The 17,656-nt window shown below is 62.5% G+C and overlaps 2 protein-coding genes across 10 annotated transcripts in view; one reads left to right on the plus strand and one right to left on the minus strand.

The window, feature by feature from the left end:
• Positions 1–7,394, plus strand: part of SELENOO (selenoprotein O) — a 19,609-nt gene extending 12,215 nt beyond the window's left edge. Inside the window, exons 4-9 of the mRNA XM_027968250.2 lie at positions 944–1,074; positions 1,403–1,683; positions 5,659–5,809; positions 6,388–6,573; positions 6,666–6,822; positions 6,956–7,394. Coding sequence (XP_027824051.1) covers positions 944–1,074; positions 1,403–1,683; positions 5,659–5,809; positions 6,388–6,573; positions 6,666–6,822; positions 6,956–7,141 — 1,092 coding nt within the window. The 3' untranslated portion in view covers positions 7,142–7,394. The remainder of the gene's footprint in view (positions 1–943; positions 1,075–1,402; positions 1,684–5,658; positions 5,810–6,387; positions 6,574–6,665; positions 6,823–6,955) is intronic.
• TUBGCP6 (tubulin gamma complex component 6) overlaps positions 7,240–17,656 on the minus strand; it is a 23,272-nt gene continuing 12,855 nt past the window's right edge. For 2 of the 9 annotated variants that reach the window (XM_042247931.2, XM_042247935.2), the window contains 22 exons: positions 17,048–17,221; positions 15,938–16,059; positions 15,130–15,208; positions 14,940–15,049; positions 14,718–14,809; positions 14,487–14,626; positions 13,448–13,597; positions 12,841–12,922; positions 12,670–12,758; positions 12,474–12,589; positions 11,243–11,381; positions 10,835–10,936; positions 9,661–10,675; positions 9,485–9,531; positions 9,205–9,340; positions 8,952–9,120; positions 8,704–8,845; positions 8,429–8,623; positions 8,221–8,353; positions 7,931–8,144; positions 7,688–7,861; positions 7,240–7,573 (listed from right to left, as the gene is read on the minus strand). In XM_042247931.2, the coding sequence (XP_042103865.1) occupies positions 7,240–7,573; positions 7,688–7,861; positions 7,931–8,144; positions 8,221–8,353; positions 8,429–8,623; positions 8,704–8,845; positions 8,952–9,120; positions 9,205–9,340; positions 9,485–9,531; positions 9,661–10,675; positions 10,835–10,936; positions 11,243–11,381; positions 12,474–12,589; positions 12,670–12,758; positions 12,841–12,922; positions 13,448–13,597; positions 14,487–14,626; positions 14,718–14,809; positions 14,940–15,049; positions 15,130–15,208; positions 15,938–16,059; positions 17,048–17,221 (3,954 nt within the window). Of the gene's footprint in view, positions 7,574–7,661; positions 7,862–7,930; positions 8,145–8,220; positions 8,354–8,428; positions 8,624–8,703; positions 8,846–8,951; positions 9,121–9,204; positions 9,341–9,484; positions 9,532–9,660; positions 10,676–10,834; positions 10,937–11,242; positions 11,382–12,473; positions 12,590–12,669; positions 12,759–12,840; positions 12,923–13,447; positions 13,598–14,486; positions 14,627–14,717; positions 14,810–14,939; positions 15,050–15,129; positions 15,209–15,937; positions 16,060–17,047; positions 17,222–17,656 lie in introns of those variants that run through there. The other 7 variants (XM_042247932.2, XM_042247933.2, XM_027968246.3 and 4 more) reach the window with 7 other exon arrangements.

Genomic DNA, 17,656 nt, shown 5'->3' on the forward strand with positions numbered 1-17,656 from the left:
CCTCGAGGAGCCATGCAGAGATCTGGGGGGGGTCAGGGCTGGCAGGTGCTGGGTCTCCCGCGTGGGGCCTGTGCACACAGCTGCCCCCAGCACACACCCCTAAGCCTCTTGATTGGGGGACATGCTGACTGTCCTGGCTCAGGGCTAAATGCACCCCAGAACTCTCAAGCGTGGTCCCAGGGGCCTTGCAGGCGCTCCCGCAAGTGGGCACAGAGCAGCATGCCCCACCTACACCCGGGGGCCACGTGCAGAGACACACTGGGGCAGCCTGGCCCCTCCCCAGACCCTTCAGTCAGTGTCTTCCCATCTGTCACGCGGGCAGTGCCGGGGAGGCTTGAGGCTCCACTCACACCCAAGGTGGCGGCCTGAGCCTGTCCTCTTGGTCAGTGAAGCCAAGTGTGGTGCCGTCCAGTGCAGACAGTGCCTGCGGCTTCAGCAGGCGCACTGCGGGTGGGCTGCGCAGCGGGCCACAGGGCCGTCGGGCGCACCTGCGGCTCGCAGGGCTCCCCCTGGCTGGGTGTGGGGCAGCAGGGCCGGCGCTGGGCCCTGGCTGCCCTGGTGGGCTGGTGGAGCCTCGTACCCTGCAGCCCCGGGTGAGGCTGGACCTGGGGTGGGTTTGCCTGATAACGTGGTGACTTGCTTCCTTCTTTCGACATGGTCTTCGCACGTGGGGGCCTGTATGGTGAGAACGTCAGGGTTCCCTGATTTCTCTGGTTTGGGTAAAAGCCACAATAGTGAGTATGTAAGAGACGATGGACAGGGAGGCCCGGCGCGCTGCAGCTCATGGGGTCGCAGAGTCGGACGTGACTGAGCGACTGAACTGAACCGAAGAGACGGTGATGTGTGGGAGTTCTTCCCAAGTCAGGGCAGGATGCTGGGCCGGCCCCGGGAGTCTCGCGGAGGGGCTGGGCCAGCGGGCGCAGCGGCGGCCGTCCTGTTGCAGGTGACCCGGCGCACGGCCCGGCTGGTGGCTGAGTGGCAATGTGTGGGCTTCTGCCACGGCGTTCTCAACACAGACAACATGAGCATCGTGGGGCTCACCATCGACTACGGGCCCTTCGGCTTCCTGGACAGGTGGGCATCCCGCTGCCTGCCATCGGCCCCCAGGGAGCCACACGTCATCAGCACGGGCATCACAGGCCTGCATGGCTGTTTTCGTGAAGCTTCTGTTCAGTGTTTGATTCTTAGCAAGGCCTGGTCAGCTAGCCATTCCCAGAGCAGGAATCCCCCAGAGGGCTTTAGCGCAGAAGCGTTTAACCAGCACCCTCCACTCTTGGGTAGAAAGTGGGCTGAAGGGGCAGGTGAGGCTGAAGGGCCCCGTGGGACAGGGCAGGACAGTGGTGTCCACCCGGGTCCCGCGGTGGGTCCCTTTAGGCACCACCCACTCTTGCCTGTGCGGCAGGTACGACCCTGGTCACGTGTGCAACGCCTCCGACACCGCCGGGCGCTACTCGTACGGCAAGCAGCCCGAGGTGTGCAGGTGGAACCTGCAGAAACTGGCCGAGGCCCTGGACCCCGCGCTGCCTCTCGAGCTGGCCGAGGCCATCCTGGCGCAGGAGTTCGACGCCGAGTTCGGCCGGCACTACCTGCAGAAGATGCGCCGGAAGCTGGGCCTCGTGCAGACGGAGCAGGAGGGGGATGGCGCCCTGGTGGCCCAGCTCCTGGAGACCATGCACCTGACCGGTGAGCGGGCGCGGCCTGTCATGGGCCGTGGCTGTCTGGGTCCCTGTCTCCCGTCCTCTGGGACTGCCTTTGCAAGGCGTATGTGACTTCCTGGCTGATCCGGCTCGGAGGCCCAGTGCTGCCCAATGGAAGTGGCCGGCCGGGCGCCTTGGGGAAAGCAGCCTTCACACGAGTGTGCTGTGAGCCACAGGCCAGGTCACACTGGCTCCCCTCCGTAGAGCACACTCCCTCCCGTCACTGCTGCGCACTTTCACACTGTGCGTCAGTCGAGGTGACCACGCAGGCTTGCTTCTTTGTCCCTGTGCTGTCTCTGTTTAAACTGCTTCTCACAGCCTGGTGGCTGGACGTCCAGCCTCGGGGTGCCATCTGCTGGCTGCGTCCTCACAGGGCAAAGTGGGGAGCAGGAACACGGAGCCGCTGGAAGGGTTGCACCCTCGTACCCACCTCCCAAAGGCCCCGTCTCCAAACGCCATCCCCCTGAGGCTGGGAGGGGTCTCACAGACACCCCTTGCATGCTGGGGTAAACCCTGCATACTTGGTCCTTCCAGTGTTTTGCTGAGGTTCCTTACGTCTGTACTTACAAGGGACACTGGTCTGTGACTTTCTTTTCTCATCGTACCTTTGTTTGGCTTTGGTATCAGGACAGTGCTGGTTTCATGAAATGAGCTAGAAAATGTTTCCTCCTGTTTTTTAGAAGAGTCTAAGGATTGGTGTTAACTCTTCTTTAAATGTTTGGTAGACTTCACCATGAAGCCCTCTTGTCCTGACGTTTCATATGTCAGGAAGTTTACAATCTCTTTACTTGCTATGGGACTACTGAGATTTTCTTTTTCTTCCTGAGTCAGTTCTGGTATAATTTATGTTTTTTAGGAATCTGTTGTCTAAGTTATCTGAATTATTATTCATAGTGTCTTCTTAATCTTTTATTTCTGTCTAATCAGCAATGATATCGTCACTGTTACTTATTTTCTTTCTTTATTGCTTTCACTTAGTGAGTTCAGTCGTGTCCGACTCTTTGCAACCCCATGGACTGCAGCACACCAGGCCTCCCTGTCCATCACCAACTCTCAAAGCTTGCTCAAACTCATGACCATCAAGTCGGTGATGCCATCCGACCGTCTCCTCCTCTGTCGTCCCCTCTTCTCCCGCCCCCAATCCCTCCAGCATCAGGGGCTTTTCCGATGTGTCAGTTCTTCCCATCAGGTGGCCAAAGTGTTGGAGCTTCAGCCTCAGCATCAGTACTTCCAATGAATATTCAGGACTGATTTCCTTTAGGAGTGACTGGTTGGATCTCCTTGCAGTCTAAGGGAGTCTCAAGAGTCTTCTCCAACACCATAGTTCGAAAGCATCAGTTCTTCAGCGGTCAGCCTTCTTTATGGTCCAACTCTCACATCCATACATGACCACTAGAGAAACCATAGCTTTGACTAGATGGACCTTTGTTGGCAAAGTAATACTTCTGCTTTTTAATATGCTGTCTAGGTTGGTTATAGCTTTTCTTCCCAGGAGCAAGCATTTTAACTTCATGGCTGCAATCACCATCTGCAGCGATTTTGGAGCCCCCAAAATGAAGTATCTCACTGGTTCCATTGTTTCCCCATCTATTTCCCATGAAGTGATGGGACCAGATGTCATGATCTTCATTTTCTGAATGTTGAGCTTTAAGCCAACTTTTTCACTCTCCTCTTTTTTCATCAAGAGTCTCTTCAGTTCCTCTTCACTTCCTGCCATAAGGGTGGTGTCATCTGCATATCTGAGGTTATTGATATTTCTCCTGCCAATCTTGATTCCAGCTTGTGCTTCATCCAGCCCAGCGTTTCTCATGATGTACTCTGCATAGAAGTTAAATAAGCAGGATGACAATATACAGCCTTGATGCACTCCTTTCCCAATTTGGAACCAGTCTGTTGTTCCTTGTCCAGTTCTAACTGTTGTTTCTTGACCTGCATACAGATTTCTCAGGAAGCAGGTCAGGTGGTCTGGTATCCCCATCTCCTTAAGAATTTTCCAGTTTATTGTGATCCACACAGTCAGAGGTTTTGGTGTAGTCAATAAAGTCCATTTTCTATTGGTTTAGCTGAAACTTTGTCAGTTTTCCTGATCTTCTTGGAGAGCCGATTGTGGTCTCACTCTCCCGCTTCTCTTCTCTAGTTACCTCTGCTTTCATCTTCCTTCCTGTTAAGTTTGGTCTTATTTGTTCTTTTCCTGGTTCCTTAGGTATAAGATTAGGCTACTGATTTGAAATGTTTTTACTGAGAAGTAACTAATGTGTAGCATCTTACAAGTCTCAGGCGTGCAACATGAAACCATCACCACATACAGTTACTTTTTTTTTTTCTGGTGATGAGAGTGCTGTTCTTTTAGTTCAGACATACATAACTATAAACTTCCCTCTGAGCACTGCTGCTTTTGGTTCATACCTCCAAGTGTTTTCTCATTTCCCTTGTGATTTCTTTTTAGACCCAATAGTTGATTAATTTTAACATTGTTATTCAGTTGCTAAATTGTTTCTGACTCTTTGCAACCCCATGGACTGCAGCATGCCAGGCTTCCCTATCCCAGTTTGCTCAAACTCAGGTCCATTGAGTCGATGGTAGCATCCAAAATACACCAGTGTTCTCAGGGTACTAAGACTAATTTTACGGCCTGACACCCGGTCTGTCCTGGAGAAGCTGCGAGCTTGGGTGGAGAGATGGGTTTGGTGGTGTTTCCTTGTTGACCTTCTGTCCAGGGGTCAGGTGCTGATATCCTGGCTCCTACAAAACTGCTAGACTCTCTGCCCTTCAGCTGTGTTTTGTTGCTGTCCATTGGGGTACAGTTTCTCTACCATGGATCCAGGGACTCCCCTGGTGGTCCAGTGGTTAAGAATCTTTCTTCCAGTGCAGGGGTCATGGGTTTGATCCTTTGTCGGGAAGCTAAGGTCTCAGGTGCCGCAGGACAGCTCAGCCCCTGCACATCTAGAGAAGCCCCACAAACCACAGGGAGGACCCAGCACAGCCAAAACATGCGCTTGCCCTTCAGTCTGAGTGCCTGCTCTGTGCGTGGGGCTCTCGTTTGACTGTCGTCTCTTCCTGCTGAGCCGACTCACCCGAATCTCACGCTCCTCTTTGTCGAGTGCTCACACAAAGCCTACTTCTCTGGTGTTAGCACAGCCAGCCAGCTCTGTAGGTTACTGTTCGTGTGGTGTGTTTCTTCCATCTTTTCACCTTCAGCTTAAGTGTCTTCAGTGTCTTCCTGTCATTGGACCGTGTTTTGTATCCATCCTGCTGGTCTTTGCTCTTTGAATAGTGACGTTAATCCATTTACTTTGGCTGGGTGGGGGGGTCCTCTCAAGGTCTTAGTCCCCCAACCAGGGGTTGACCCCACCCCCTTGACAGTGAATGCGCAGCGCTGACCACGGGGCCGGGCAGCGCCCTGGTCCGTTCACTTTCCACGGGGCTGCAGGTGAGGAAGAACCGGCCGCTTCGCTGTGGCGTCTTGCACCGTTTTTGCCCCTTGTTTTCTGTCGCCATGCTCGTGTTTAGGTGGCTTTTTGTGTACACCATTCTGGTTCCCCACTCCTGTTCTGTCTGGTTTTGCCTGTTTCCTTAGGGGTTATGGTGACACTGATGTAGCCAGCCAGGCCAAGGACAGCACGCGACACACCTGTTAGCTCGTGTCCTCTGCTGGCTCAACCTTGCAGCTCCCAGAGCGTGCAGCGCTGAAGGCGCAGACAGTGATGGGGGCCAGGGCCGCCTCAGTGCCTGGACTGTTTATGCAGGTCACCAATGAAGAGACTGGGCTTAGAGGCCTTGGAAGATGGCGTGACTTGTCAGGTTCAGAGTGGGGACCAAGTTGGCGGCACAGAACAGGCTGGGGGTGGGGGGGTCAGGAACCCCTGCCCTGGCGCCCAGCAGGGCTCCACACACGTGTGCCGGATGAACGCGTGTGCTCGTCTGGTGACGGGGCGGCACCCTGAGCAGCTTTGTGTTCCAGGGGCTGACTTCACAAACTCCTTCTACCTGCTGAGCTCTTTCCCGGCTGCGCCGGAGTCCCCAGACCTGGATGAGTTCCTGGCCGCGCTGACTGCACAGTGTGCCTCCCTGGAGGAGCTGAGGCTTGCCTTCCGACCCCAGATGGATCCCCGGTGCGTGCTTGGGTCTTGCTTCCCGGGAATTTGTTTCCAGAGAAGGGAGGAATATTTAGAATAAAGCCATGGGTGGTCAGACCCTGGCTCTGTAGCCCTGAGGCCCGCCAGCCAGAGGAAAGGACGCGATGCTGATGCTGGATGGGGGCCAGGCAGCACAGGGTCAGGCATGGTGGCTTCTGCTCCAGGAAGAGCCTGGCTGTGGCCCGCAGTCTCCAGCCCCTGCAGGCTCTCCGTACTGTTGTGTCCTGGGGGTGGGGCCCACACTCAACCCATCAAGTTTGGTGCCCAGCAGGAATCTAGTGTGGCAGTGTGAGGGAGGCTGAGCTGGCAGGACCTGCTGAGCACAGAGCCAGGGTGACTGAGAAGAGGGTGTCAGAGGCTGCCCTGCCCCCTCCCCAGGTGGAGCATCCAGCTGTGTTCTCCATGGGCGGGGTCAACACCAGGGGACGGGCCTGTCACGTTCCCCCATCTGCCCCACCCACCGGACCCGGGCTCCGCCCTGGCGGGGCCAAGCACAGCAGTGTGGCAGGCCGGGAGGGCCGGCCTGGGGCCCCTCACGCGCCCACTCCGCGCAGGCAGCTGGCCATGATGCTCATGCTGGCGCAGTCAAACCCGCAGCTCCTGGCGCTCATCGGCACGCGGGCGAGCCTGGCTCGGGAGCTGGAGCGCGTGGAGCAGCAGTCGCGGCTAGAGCAGCTGAGCGAGGCAGAGCTGCACAGCAAGAACAGGAGCCGCTGGGCCGCGTGGCTCCACGACTACAGGTGCCCCCTGCCCTCCCCCTGGTGCCCCTCCCCTCCCCCGCGCCGACCCCAACGCGGGCCAGGCTACGTGGCTGACGCCCAGTGGGTTGTAGGGCTCGGCTGGAGAAGGACCGGGAGGCCAGCGGCGACGTGGCCACCTGGCAGGCCGAGCGCACACGTGTCATGCGCGCCAACAACCCCAAGTACGTGCTGAGGAACTACATTGCACAGGGCGCCATTGAAGCTGCGGAGAACGGTGACTTCTCGGAGGCAAGGGCCGCCTGCCCCCCTCCCCCACCACCAGCCCACCCACCCCCCCTCCGCCAACCTCCCCGACCGCGCGCTTCTCGTTGTGGAGGAGGCCGGTCCCCAACAGCCCCCCTCGCTCTCCACCCCCCTGCAGGTGCGGCGGGTGCTGAAGCTGCTGGAGACCCCTTACGGCGGGGAGGCAGAGGCTGCCGAGCCCGAGGGGGCCGCGGAGGCCAGCGAGGTGGCCGCAGAGACCAGCGGGGCGGCCGGCCGGCGGCGCTCCTACAGCAGCAAGCCCCCGCTCTGGGCGGCAGAGCTGTGCGTGACGTGATCCTCGTAACCGCCCTGGGGACTCCGCGCAGGAGGCCCCGGGGCCGAGCCCTTGAGTCCACGAGGCGGCTCCCGCTCCCGTCTCTCCGTGACGGCGGAGACGTCCAGTCAGGACCTGACCCGTCTCCACCCGACGCCGACTCGCCACCCCTGCCCCAGGCTCTGCTCCCCATGACATGCCCCACGCCCGCACCACGCGGCCCCCACCCACCTGGCGGGGGTGGAGGGGGGCGCGGCCCCCCAATAAACCGGCAGCCTCCTCAGTGGCCCCGCGTGGTTGCCCCGCCCCCGCCCGCCCCGGAGACAGAGGCTGGAGGGCGGGTACACGTTTATTGCGGCCGAGCCGGGGCTCAGGCGTCCTGGTAGTAGTTGTTGAAGTTGATTCGCAGCAGGAAGTCCTCCAGGTGGGGCTGGTAGCCGCGGTTCACCAGCTTGCTCACCACTGCGAGGGGCGGGGCGGGGGAAGGGGCGGGTTCAGTGAGCCGGCGTAGCCCCGGCCCCAGCCCTCCCCCCGCCCCGGGGGGCGTCACCTTTGAAGAGGAAGCGGGAGTAGTACTTGAAGGCGCTGTAGGACTGCTGCATGAGGGCAAAGTTGGGGTGCTCGGGGCCGCGCGGGCCGCCGGCCGGGCCCCAGGGCTGGGAGATGAGCTGGCTGCGGAACTTGAGGACCAGGCTGAAGACGCTGTGGATGACGTTCATGACCGGCGCCGCCTTCTCCGTCAGCAGGCCCCTGGGGGGAGGCGGGGGCTGCAGTGGGTGCGCCCGAGCCAGGGCCGCGCGGGGGCAGGCCGCAGCTCACCTGAAGACCGCCTTGTGCAGGTACTCGGCGTGGGCGCGCTGTATCTCCTCCAGGTCGCCCACCGAGGCCAGCCTGGCCTGGAACTCGCACCAGCTGACGTGCAGGATCTGGTTGGCGATGTAGCCCTGGGTGACCTTGACGAAGTGCTGCATCTCGTGCTTGAAAAGCTGCAGCTGGCGGAACTGCGCCGAGCCGGCCGCCTGGCTCACCCGCGCTGAGGAGGGGAGCGGGGAGGGCAGGGGTGAGTGCCGCCGCGGGCGGCTTGGGCCCCTCGGGCCCCCCAGGCTCACCTGTGCGCTTGAGGTGGAAGCAGACGTCCTTGAGCGTCCACATCATGAGCTTCAGCTGCAGCAGGAAGGAGAAGATGCCGCCGTACCTGCTCAGGCAGCCCTCGGTGACCACGATGTTGAGAGGCCAGTCGACCTGGCAGGGAGGCCGGCTCAGTACAGCTGCATCCCGGGACCACCCCCACCGCCCGCGCCAGGGGGCGCTGCTGACCTTGTACCTGAGCTCCAGGCAGCTCAGCACGTCCGGGGCGTTGGGGGCGAACGTCTCGGGCAGGAACTTGAGGGCGAAGGAGAGGTTGGCAGCGTGCGGGCTGTCGCCGTGCAGGCTGTATTGCAGGGCCTTGCTCAGCACCGAGTTGAGCACCAGGGGGCTGAGAAGCTCCCCGGGCGTCTGGCCCGCCCCTAGCTGCAGGGACAGGACACAGCGTCCCAAAGCGTCCAGAGCCTGCCCGCCGCCCCTCTGGCGCCTGGCCCGCCCGAGCTCACCTTCTCGAAGAGCAGGTCGCTGAGGGACTGGGCGAACTCTCCGTCCTCCATCAGCAGGAAGTGCCTTAGCGCCTCGAAGTGCGCCCCGAGGTTCAGCTCCACGAAGAAGTAGTCGACCACGGCCTTGTTCACCAGGGAGACGCTGGCGGGAGGGGCCTGGAGTTACTGACCGTCGCGGGGCGGAGCCGGGCGGGGCAGGGGGAGCGGGGCCGGGCCGGGGAGGGAGCAGAGGGTCAGGCGGTGCTCACTGGGCAGCCAGCGGGGCGGTAACAGAGTGCTTCATGAGCACGGGCAGCGGCAGCAGCTCGCTCAGCTGCACGGCGCTCTCGTCTGCGTCTGACGGGACCCGGGCGTCCTCGGGGAGGGCGAAGGCTCGGGGAAGCCCGTGGTGCAGGAGGCGGGCCACCGGAGGCTCCGCTGCGGGGTGATAGACTGCAGTTAGGCCCCAGGGACACGGGGCCAGGCTGCCTCCCGCCTGCCCGCTGTGGCCGGCCCACTCACACATGGCCTCGTAGCTGTCCGGGTACTGCTCCAGGCGGTAGTGCCCCGCCAGGCCTGCCAGGTAGGCCTGTTCCCGGTCCCAGAGCTGGGCTGCCGCCTCGCCAGGGTCTGGGCTGCTCTGGACGTCTGCATCCTCCTAAGATAACCCAGCCTCGAGGGACCCGCCTCCTTCCCTCATCTGAGAGGAGGGACCAGGAGGCAGACCGCACCCGCCCTGCCCAGTCCCAGGACAGAGCCGTGCCTGCCCACAAAAGGCCCAGCACACCCCCCAACCCCTGACCTGTGAGCCGGGAGAGAGGTCCCTGGAGTCCTCACTCATCCCCAGGCCTGAGCAGAAGAAATGGGGCAGGAGAGAGGGTCAGGGCCAAACACCCGCCCCCGCCCCCCGCCACTGGTCCTCCCCGTCCTGGGCTCACAGACGCCCCCAGGGGCAGGACGGCTCTGGGTCCCACTGACCTGGCTCCTCCGGGGTGCTGTCTCCCAGAGCAGCAGGTACAGCCTCAGCAGACAGCGAGGCCTGGGGGCCACCCTCCTCCCCGTGGCCAGGGCCTGGTCCGGCCACCTGTGCGCTGGAGCTGCCTGAGGCTGTCTCCGCAGGCAGCCGTGGCATGTGTCCCTGGGCTCCCGAGCTGAGGCCCAACTGGGGCCCAGGGTCAGGTGGGCCCAACGGGGGCCTGGACAAATTGGGCTCAGCTTCCCCTGAGAGCACCCCCAGCATCACACTGGACTGAGACACGTGTCCATGGACATTCCACCGTGGCCGGGAGGGGGCCACGTCCCACACATTCTCCCCGACCCTGATGCTGGCGTCAGACACGTGTCCATGGACTTTCCACCGTGGCCGGGAGGGGGTCATTCCAGAAGCACAGACCCCTCTGGGAACACCAGGCTCTGCCCCGAGGACCTGTGCTGTGGCCGGGCAGCGCTCCTCCTGGGGGGAGGGGTGCTGTGGGGGGTCAGGGCCATACGTGTCCAGCGGCACCTGAGTGTCCTCCTGCGGCTGCTGCCCCCTGCTGCCCGGGCTGCCTCCTGCAGTCTGGAGCGCCCCCGTGGAACCTGGGGCGGCCACAGCGGGCCTCAGGATGGTTCTGAAGTCATACTCCTGTGGCCCGACAGGCGCCAAGTCCACTGCTGCAGACGGAGCCACGGGAGGCAGGTCGGAGCCGATGGTCTGCAGCGCCTCCTCCAGGATGGGGGCTGCGCTGCCAAGCCCAGGCTCAGCCCCCTGGGCCGCGGGCAGGAAGTCTTGGAGGCTGAGGCCCATGGAGAATGGCCCCAGCTCCTCTGCCTGCCCCCACAGCAAGCCTGCCCCAGGCCCTGCGCGATAGGCCTCGGCTCCTGGAGACTCGAGAGGCTGCAGCGTGAGCACACTCTGCCCGTGAGGGCCAGCCGGGGCCGCCTCCCTCGGCTCCTCTCGCCCGGGGTCACAGCTGCCGCCTCTGTCGTGGGGCACAGGGCCCAGAAAGGAAGCCTGAAACACAAACGCACATGGGTTCCCCCTGGTGTCTGCTTCTGTCCCCCAGGTTCAGTTCTGCACCCAACACTCAAGCCCATGAAAGGGGACAGTGGGGACACATGCCAGGCCTAGGGCAGCCAACTCAGAGCCCACCCTCCATGGCCTGGGTCCTACCTGGTCCCCTGCCCATGAGTGGGCACTTGTCTGGGAGCAGGCACCAGGGAGCACGGCTGGCTGCTCTAGGGGCCTCCCCTCAGCCATGGCCTCTAGCATCCCCTGAAATGGAACCAGCAGAACGTGAGGAGGCAGCTTTGGGGGGTGAGAGCCCCAGCCCCGGCACCACGCTTGCAGGTGCACCGATGCAGCGGGGCTCCGCAGCAGCTGCCCAGAGCCTGGCTGGCATGTGGCACAGCCCATGTCACCTGAGGGCAGCCCAGCCTCTCCTGGTCACGCCCCTCTGGGCACCTGGTGAGAGCGTTACCCAAACCCCGCAGTGGGCACGCAGTGGGTCTGTGTGTGACTTCAGGGCTCCTGAGTCCCCGAGAGCCCAGAGAAGAGCTCCTGGGTGACGAGTGGCAACACCTGAATGCGCTTCTCATCTTCCAGGAGAAAACGAAGCCGCGCGCTGGCCAGCCGGTGCCTCCGGACCTTCCACAGTGCCCTCTGCTCCCGACGAGCTGCCTCTGCAGACAACTTGCTGTAATGATCCACCAGCGCCTGCCTGCAGCCACCCAGACAGCATGGGCCACCAGTCACCCCACTGTCCAGCCAGTGCCCTGTGCGGGGGCCCCCTATGGGAAGCCTACGCCCGAGCACCTTCCCTAGGTGGGCAGCTGGCCCCTTGGAGCCCGCACAACACCTGCAGGGCCTCACTGGGCAAGTCTTTCTGCCTCTCCCCCCAAATGGGAGCCCCTGGCGGGCAGGCACAGTGCAGTCACTCAAAGTGAACCCCAGACGAGCTCCCCCACAGCCTGAAGCACAGGGAGCAGTGCCGGCCGGGGGCCCAAACCCTCTGAGGTGTGACCTCGCTCCTCACTGAAGGTGATTCTCACGCTGCCGCGCCAGCTCCAGAGCATCAAGAGGTGATGCCAACGGCACGAGGCAGTGGGAACGCCTCACTTAATTCAAAGCTGGCCACGTTACAGCCAGGGATGCTGGCTCTCTCACCAACATGAAGCTGGTCTCAAGCCCAGCCTGGCCATGTTTAATTCAGCTGCCACAGGCCAGGGACACTCCCTCCACAGCTCGTTTCCTCCGAACGTAAATGAGAGAACAATGTCAATCATACACGCGTGTGTACATACTCGAGTCAGCACGGATGCACACGGGCACGCGTGCACTCAGCGCTGACTGGCTCTGTCGCGCTCCGTGAACAGCCCCAGGGTCAGGACCACTGACCAGCCGAGGAAAGAGCGGGGCTCCTTCTGAGGCGCCAGCTGTGCTGGCAGCTCAGGAAATGCAGGGAGGGAGGAGGCACGCCAGAGCACAAGATGCTCCCGGACGCCGTGCTGGGTGAATCCCTGTCTCTCAGTCAGGCTGCTAACAGGTTTAAAGGCAGATTTAAGAAACAGGCAGTTCAACTTCAAGGAAACAGAGAGGCAGGATGCGAGCACAGCGTGGACCGAGCCTGGACCCCAGCCCACAGAGAGCAACTGCAAGAAGAGCAAGCTCAGACTGCCACTGCTCCCCGACACAGGCGCCTGAAAGGTGCCCGGGCACTCACAAAAAGGCAGCCGACCATCACAAAGGCCGAACCAGCCGCGACTTCCTGGAAGGCTGAGCAGGCATGGCCACGGTGCCCCCAGCCACCCACCTGGCCTTCCTCTCCAGCTGCTCCTCCAGGGCCCTCAGCCTCCTCTCCCGGTCCCGGAGCTCGCGGGCATAGCTGAAGTCCTCGTCCAGCTCCTCCTGCCTGGCTGCCCGGCGTCGCTGCAGAACACCCCACAGGCGCCCCGCTAGCGAAGTCGACCCCTCGGGCCCACCCCCCCGCCCTGGGCCAGCCCCCCCACCTCCTGGTCCTTCACAAACTGCTCCTTCAGCCTCTGGAACTGCTCTCGCTTCCGGGCGTCCGAGACCATCCGCTCCGACATTTGCCGATCTGGAACAAGACAGCCAGGGTCCATGGTGAGGAGCCCCCGCAGGAGGCCCTCGACATGGAGGGGCAGGTGAGCCACACACACCGCTGAGTGCCTGCAGGACCCTGGACGCCGCCTCCCGGGCCTGGACAATTAATTCTTGCTTTGCAATTTCCATCCGTAATTCCTGAAAAACACCACCAGTGATTGATGCATCTGACCTTTCACCCCCCACCCCTGGGACAGCCAGGGAGAGGGGTCTGCTCAGACCGGGTCTGGGGGTGCAGTGCCCATCCTGCAAGGCAGTGAAGCTGGTCCCCAGGGAGGTGACACCTTCTCTCAGAGCGATCCGGGGCCAAGACCCCAGCCTTCACGGCCACCCTGGCCCTCCCACAGAGGCCGGCCCTGCACCCCCAGGGTTCGCCCCTCCACCCGACTGGTTCTCAGAAGTCTGCCCTGCCCACAGCTTCCTGCTGCCCACAGCTTCCTGCTGCCCACAGGTGCCAAGACTTTGCATCAACCCCTCCCCAGGACACAGGACCCTCAAAGCTCGGGCCTCAGTGCACCTGACCCTTCTAAGCAGGACGGGGGCTCAAGGGAGCCACTGAGGCCAGGAGCCACAGCCCGGCCAGGGTGGGGCTGCCTAGCGCCCAGCCCACCCCGGGAGGAGAGGAGGGGGGTGCCAGGGAAGGCCAGGCTGTGGTGCCCTCACCTTTTCCTCCTTGCTGACCGAGCTGTGGCGCGCCACCCTCTCCATGCGGCCCACGTAGGTGGCGCAGTCCTTCTCGATGTCCTTCAGCTCCTCGAGGGAGAAGACCACGGAGATGCGCGGGACCGGGACATCCGAGCAGCAGAGGTAGTGCTGGGTGGGGGGTGGCGCGTGAGCCCAGGGGCTCGCGGACACAGCCCGCCTCACCTCCCGCTCGTGACCCATGTGGACAGCCTGCCTCAGGAATGCTGTGCGCCCCGCTGACACCCTCCACGGCTCCAGAACAGCAGGTGTGGGTCTCCGCCCACACCTCTGCAGCAGAGGCCAGGCCTGGCTCCCACAAGTAAGGCTCCAGGAAAAGGTGGGAAGGCCCAGACACACCCACAGGGCCTCCCTGAGGTCAGCCCCGCCCACATGTAGCCCCGCCCCCCACAGCCAACACCTGGGCAGCTCCTGGGGGCTCATGGATACTGTAGCCCCCTCAGCAGCCCTGAGCCCATCCTGGGCTCTCCAGCCTGCTCCTCTCAGCCCTGCACTCGGCCGGCCGCTGTCCCCGCTCTGGCCTGCACCTGGCTGTTGCACTGCCGGGAGCCCCCAGTCCACACCCGCCAGCCTGGCCGGACACCAGAGAGCACCTCCTGCAGGGGCGGCCCATCCCACCCACTGCCACTGGCCATCTTCCAGGGGCCTTGGCTGCATGGACACCAGCTCAGGCCTCTGCTCCAGGGCACGGCCAAGCCCTGGGACCCCTCACATGACCCCTGGGTCCATCCTCCTGCCAACACAGCCCTTCCCATCCCTCTGGGGCAGTTTCCAAGGTGGGGGAGCGGGAGAAGCCCACTGCCCCTTTGGCCTCTGAAAGGCCTTCAGCTTTCCTCCCATCTTTGAAGGAGCACTAGAAACTCAACAGAGCCGCTCATGAAACTCTCAAGGGGACTGAGGTTGAGGTCACCCAACCCGAGCTGGAACACTATGGACCTGGGCTGAGGGCAGGTGGGCAGGCAACGTGGCGCTGGCAGAGGCCGGCCGCTCTGCCCCTCACCTGGGGGCAGCAGAGCTTCAGCAGATTGATGGTCTTCCCACAGACGTACACATCATGGGCAATGTGGCTCAGGAACATGGGGACGCAGTCCTCCGCCTCTTTGGAAATGAGCACGTAGCCGTGGGTCCAGTAAAACCTGTCTGCACGTGGGACAGCCACTCAGGCCTGAGACCAGTGCGGCCCTGACCCGGCTGACAGCAGTGTCCCCGCCCAGCAGCAGCCCCCACCTACCTCTGAGGCCCAAGTACTCATGGTTCACCTGGATCATGAACTCTCCATAAACATCTCTGAAGACCCCACTGTAGACCCAGTCGTGGATGAACCTGCACGCGTGTGGAAAGGGGGCGTGAGCTGGGCAGGACATCAACAGGGTAGAGAGCTCCGCCCTGGGAGTGGGGGGCTGCAGTCCAAGCCCACCCCCCCAGAGCCTGCCCCGCTCCCGCCCCGCCCCACCGCGTGTAGGGCTCGCAGCTGGTCTTCAGCAGAGACAGCAGGACTGGGTAATGCTCGTTGCTGCAGTTGTCCAGGGCCTCCTGGTAGAGGTAGGAGAGCAGCCTCACACCCTGCAGACAGCAAGGGGGGCTCAGCCACGCCACACACAGCAGGGGGGGCCCTGCCCGCCCCGGAGCCCGCCAGCCCTCACCGTGGGGAAGGCAGCCCTGGGCTCTCCGCCACCGGAGCCTTGGAGTGTGGCGCCAACGCCACAGAGCTCAGCCAGGTACCTGCACACAGAGGCGGGGAGACCAGGTGGGCAGAAGACCCAGGCGCTCCCCTGCCTGTCTGCATAGTCCAGCTTTAAAACCGCCTGCACCTCAAGAAGCTCAGCTTTGAGCTGCCTGTCAGGCCCCTCCCAGGAACCCCACGCAGCCCCACCTCCTTCCCAGGTCCGGCCGAGACTCTTGAGTCCACGGCCCTCCCCCACTCCTGCTGCTCCCCCCCAAGAGCCCCTCCTGCACCCACCGCCTCCCCCAGGTCACCTCCTCCGCCATCCTGAACGGCTACCAAGTCCCCTTGGGCCCCCTGCCTCGCTACCCCACTCCAGGCTATGCTCCCATCACGCCCTCCAGACACCTCCAGGCTCAGCCTCCCCCTCACGCCCCTTCTCCAGCCCTGGGGCCTCCACACTCCTCCCCTCAGCCTGCAGGAACTCCTCTCCACTGAACCCACCCCTCAACCCCTAGCCCTCCATTCTGCCTTCTCCAGATGGCACCTGCCAGCAGGCACTCTGCCCATGTTCACTGACCAGCTCCTGAGTGCAGGTGCCAGGTCTGTCTGCAGGGCCCCTGTGTGCCTGTCGGGTAGGAGCCCTGATCCTGGGTTGGGCCTGCTGGTGGGCACCTCATGAACTCAGCTTGGTCAAGGGCCATCCAGACTCCAACCAGGAGGCTGCCCACCACCCAGCACGGCCCATGCCTGCCTCATCAGCCACCAAGTCGCACGCCGAGACTTACCTGAGCTGCCGTCCCAGCTTCTTGAAGAGAAAGCCGATGGTCAGGAGGCTCAGGGTGGGCGGGGTGGAGAGCACGCAAGCGCGGTAGTACTGCAGGTACCGCCTCAGGCCGCTGGTGAAGGCCTGTGGGGCAGGAGGCTAGAAGGAGGGCGGCCAGGCACAGGGGCATGGCCACCAAGCTCAGAACCAGAGAAATACCTGGGTGTGGGAAAAAGTTGGGCCTCCACCCCCAAGCCTGGGGCTCCATTTCCCAAGGAATGGGCATGTACAGGTCACATGCAGACACCCAGCCCGGCCAGAAGCCCGAGCCCACTGTAAGCCCCCCAGGCCAGCTGCACCAGGAATCTGGACCTTGCAGATCCCGGGCAGCTGGGCTGTGTGCACAAACGCCAAGTCCCAGAGGGTCTCTGGCCACTCAGGCCACTGGGGTCCCAAGGACACTGGTATCCGGGGTGGTGCCCAGGAGCATGGCCCCAGCATGGCTCACATACTTCCAGGAGGTCTGCCGGAGCGCTCCAGTGCAAACGTCAGGCACCCAGGAGACCGCTGCCCTGCCCTCCATCCCAGTCAACACAGTAGTCCTGTCTGGGTTTTCCTCTGCCTTCCCAGCCCCGCTCTGGCCCATCCTAGAATCCGAACCTCGTCACATCACCCCAGTAGCCCTGCTGTGATGTCCGAATGCAAAGGGCCTGGCCCAGTGCCTGCGCTCTCTCTCAGGCTGCACGGCCCCCCACACAGCTGCCCACTGTCCCGGGGGCCTGCCCAGCATTTGCAATGATGACAAGGCTTTCAGGCAGACCTGGCTCAGTCCCGCACCAGGGGCCCGGTGGGGACCAGGCAGCACATGCTCCCTCCACACCACTGGCCTGCCCCAGGCCCACAGCCCCCAGCACTAGCCACAGCTGTCTCCCACGCTCTCATGGCCCCAACACATCCTCCCAGGTTTCCATGCAGTGATGGGCCAGGAAAGATGTGGTCCCCGGCCACCATTCCCAAAGGGCAACTGACAAACTCTGACGTCACTGAGGAGAGTGTGGCCTGGTGCAGAGGCCCTGGGGCAGGCCTGCGTACAGCACCCGGGGACCCACAGCGGCGTGAGGCAGGGCCACACCTGGAACACGAGGCCCTTGCTGCAGGAGGGGTCCAGTGCGGGCTGCAGGGAGAAGTGGCTGAGGCGCGCGTAGTGCGTCCCGCACTCGGCCACCTCGGAGAGGAGGCTGCTGATGCTCTCGGGGGACGCTCCTGAGACATGGACACCCCGCTTCACCGTGAAGGTCTGAGCTGGCTGGAAGGGACAAAAGGGAAGTCCCTGGGGTGGGGCACTCAGGGTGGTGCTGCCTCCAGGCACCCAACCTTGGCACTGCCCCGAGCACCCCTAGACCGGGAGCCCCAAACCCAGACACACAGAGCGGGCACAGGAGACAGAAAGCCTTCTGCCAGCAGGCTGCCACTGACAGGACATGACAGCTCCCACAGGTTAATATGGTAAACGTCGATGTCACGTGAACTTAAAGATCTAAAGAAACAAAAACCCAAAAAAGAGAACTCCAACGCCAGATGGCTTCACTGGTAAATTCTACCCATTAAAGAACACCAGTTGTTGGGATGTCTCTGGTGGTCCAGTGGCTAAGACTCCTCACTCCCAATGCAGGGAGCCTGGGTTCAATTCCTCGTCAGGAAACTAGATCCCACATGCCGAAACTAAGATCAAAGATTCTGC

This window comes from Ovis aries, chromosome 3, assembly GCF_016772045.2.
Source record: "Ovis aries strain OAR_USU_Benz2616 breed Rambouillet chromosome 3, ARS-UI_Ramb_v3.0, whole genome shotgun sequence".
NCBI classification, from domain to species: domain Eukaryota; kingdom Metazoa; phylum Chordata; class Mammalia; order Artiodactyla; family Bovidae; genus Ovis; species Ovis aries.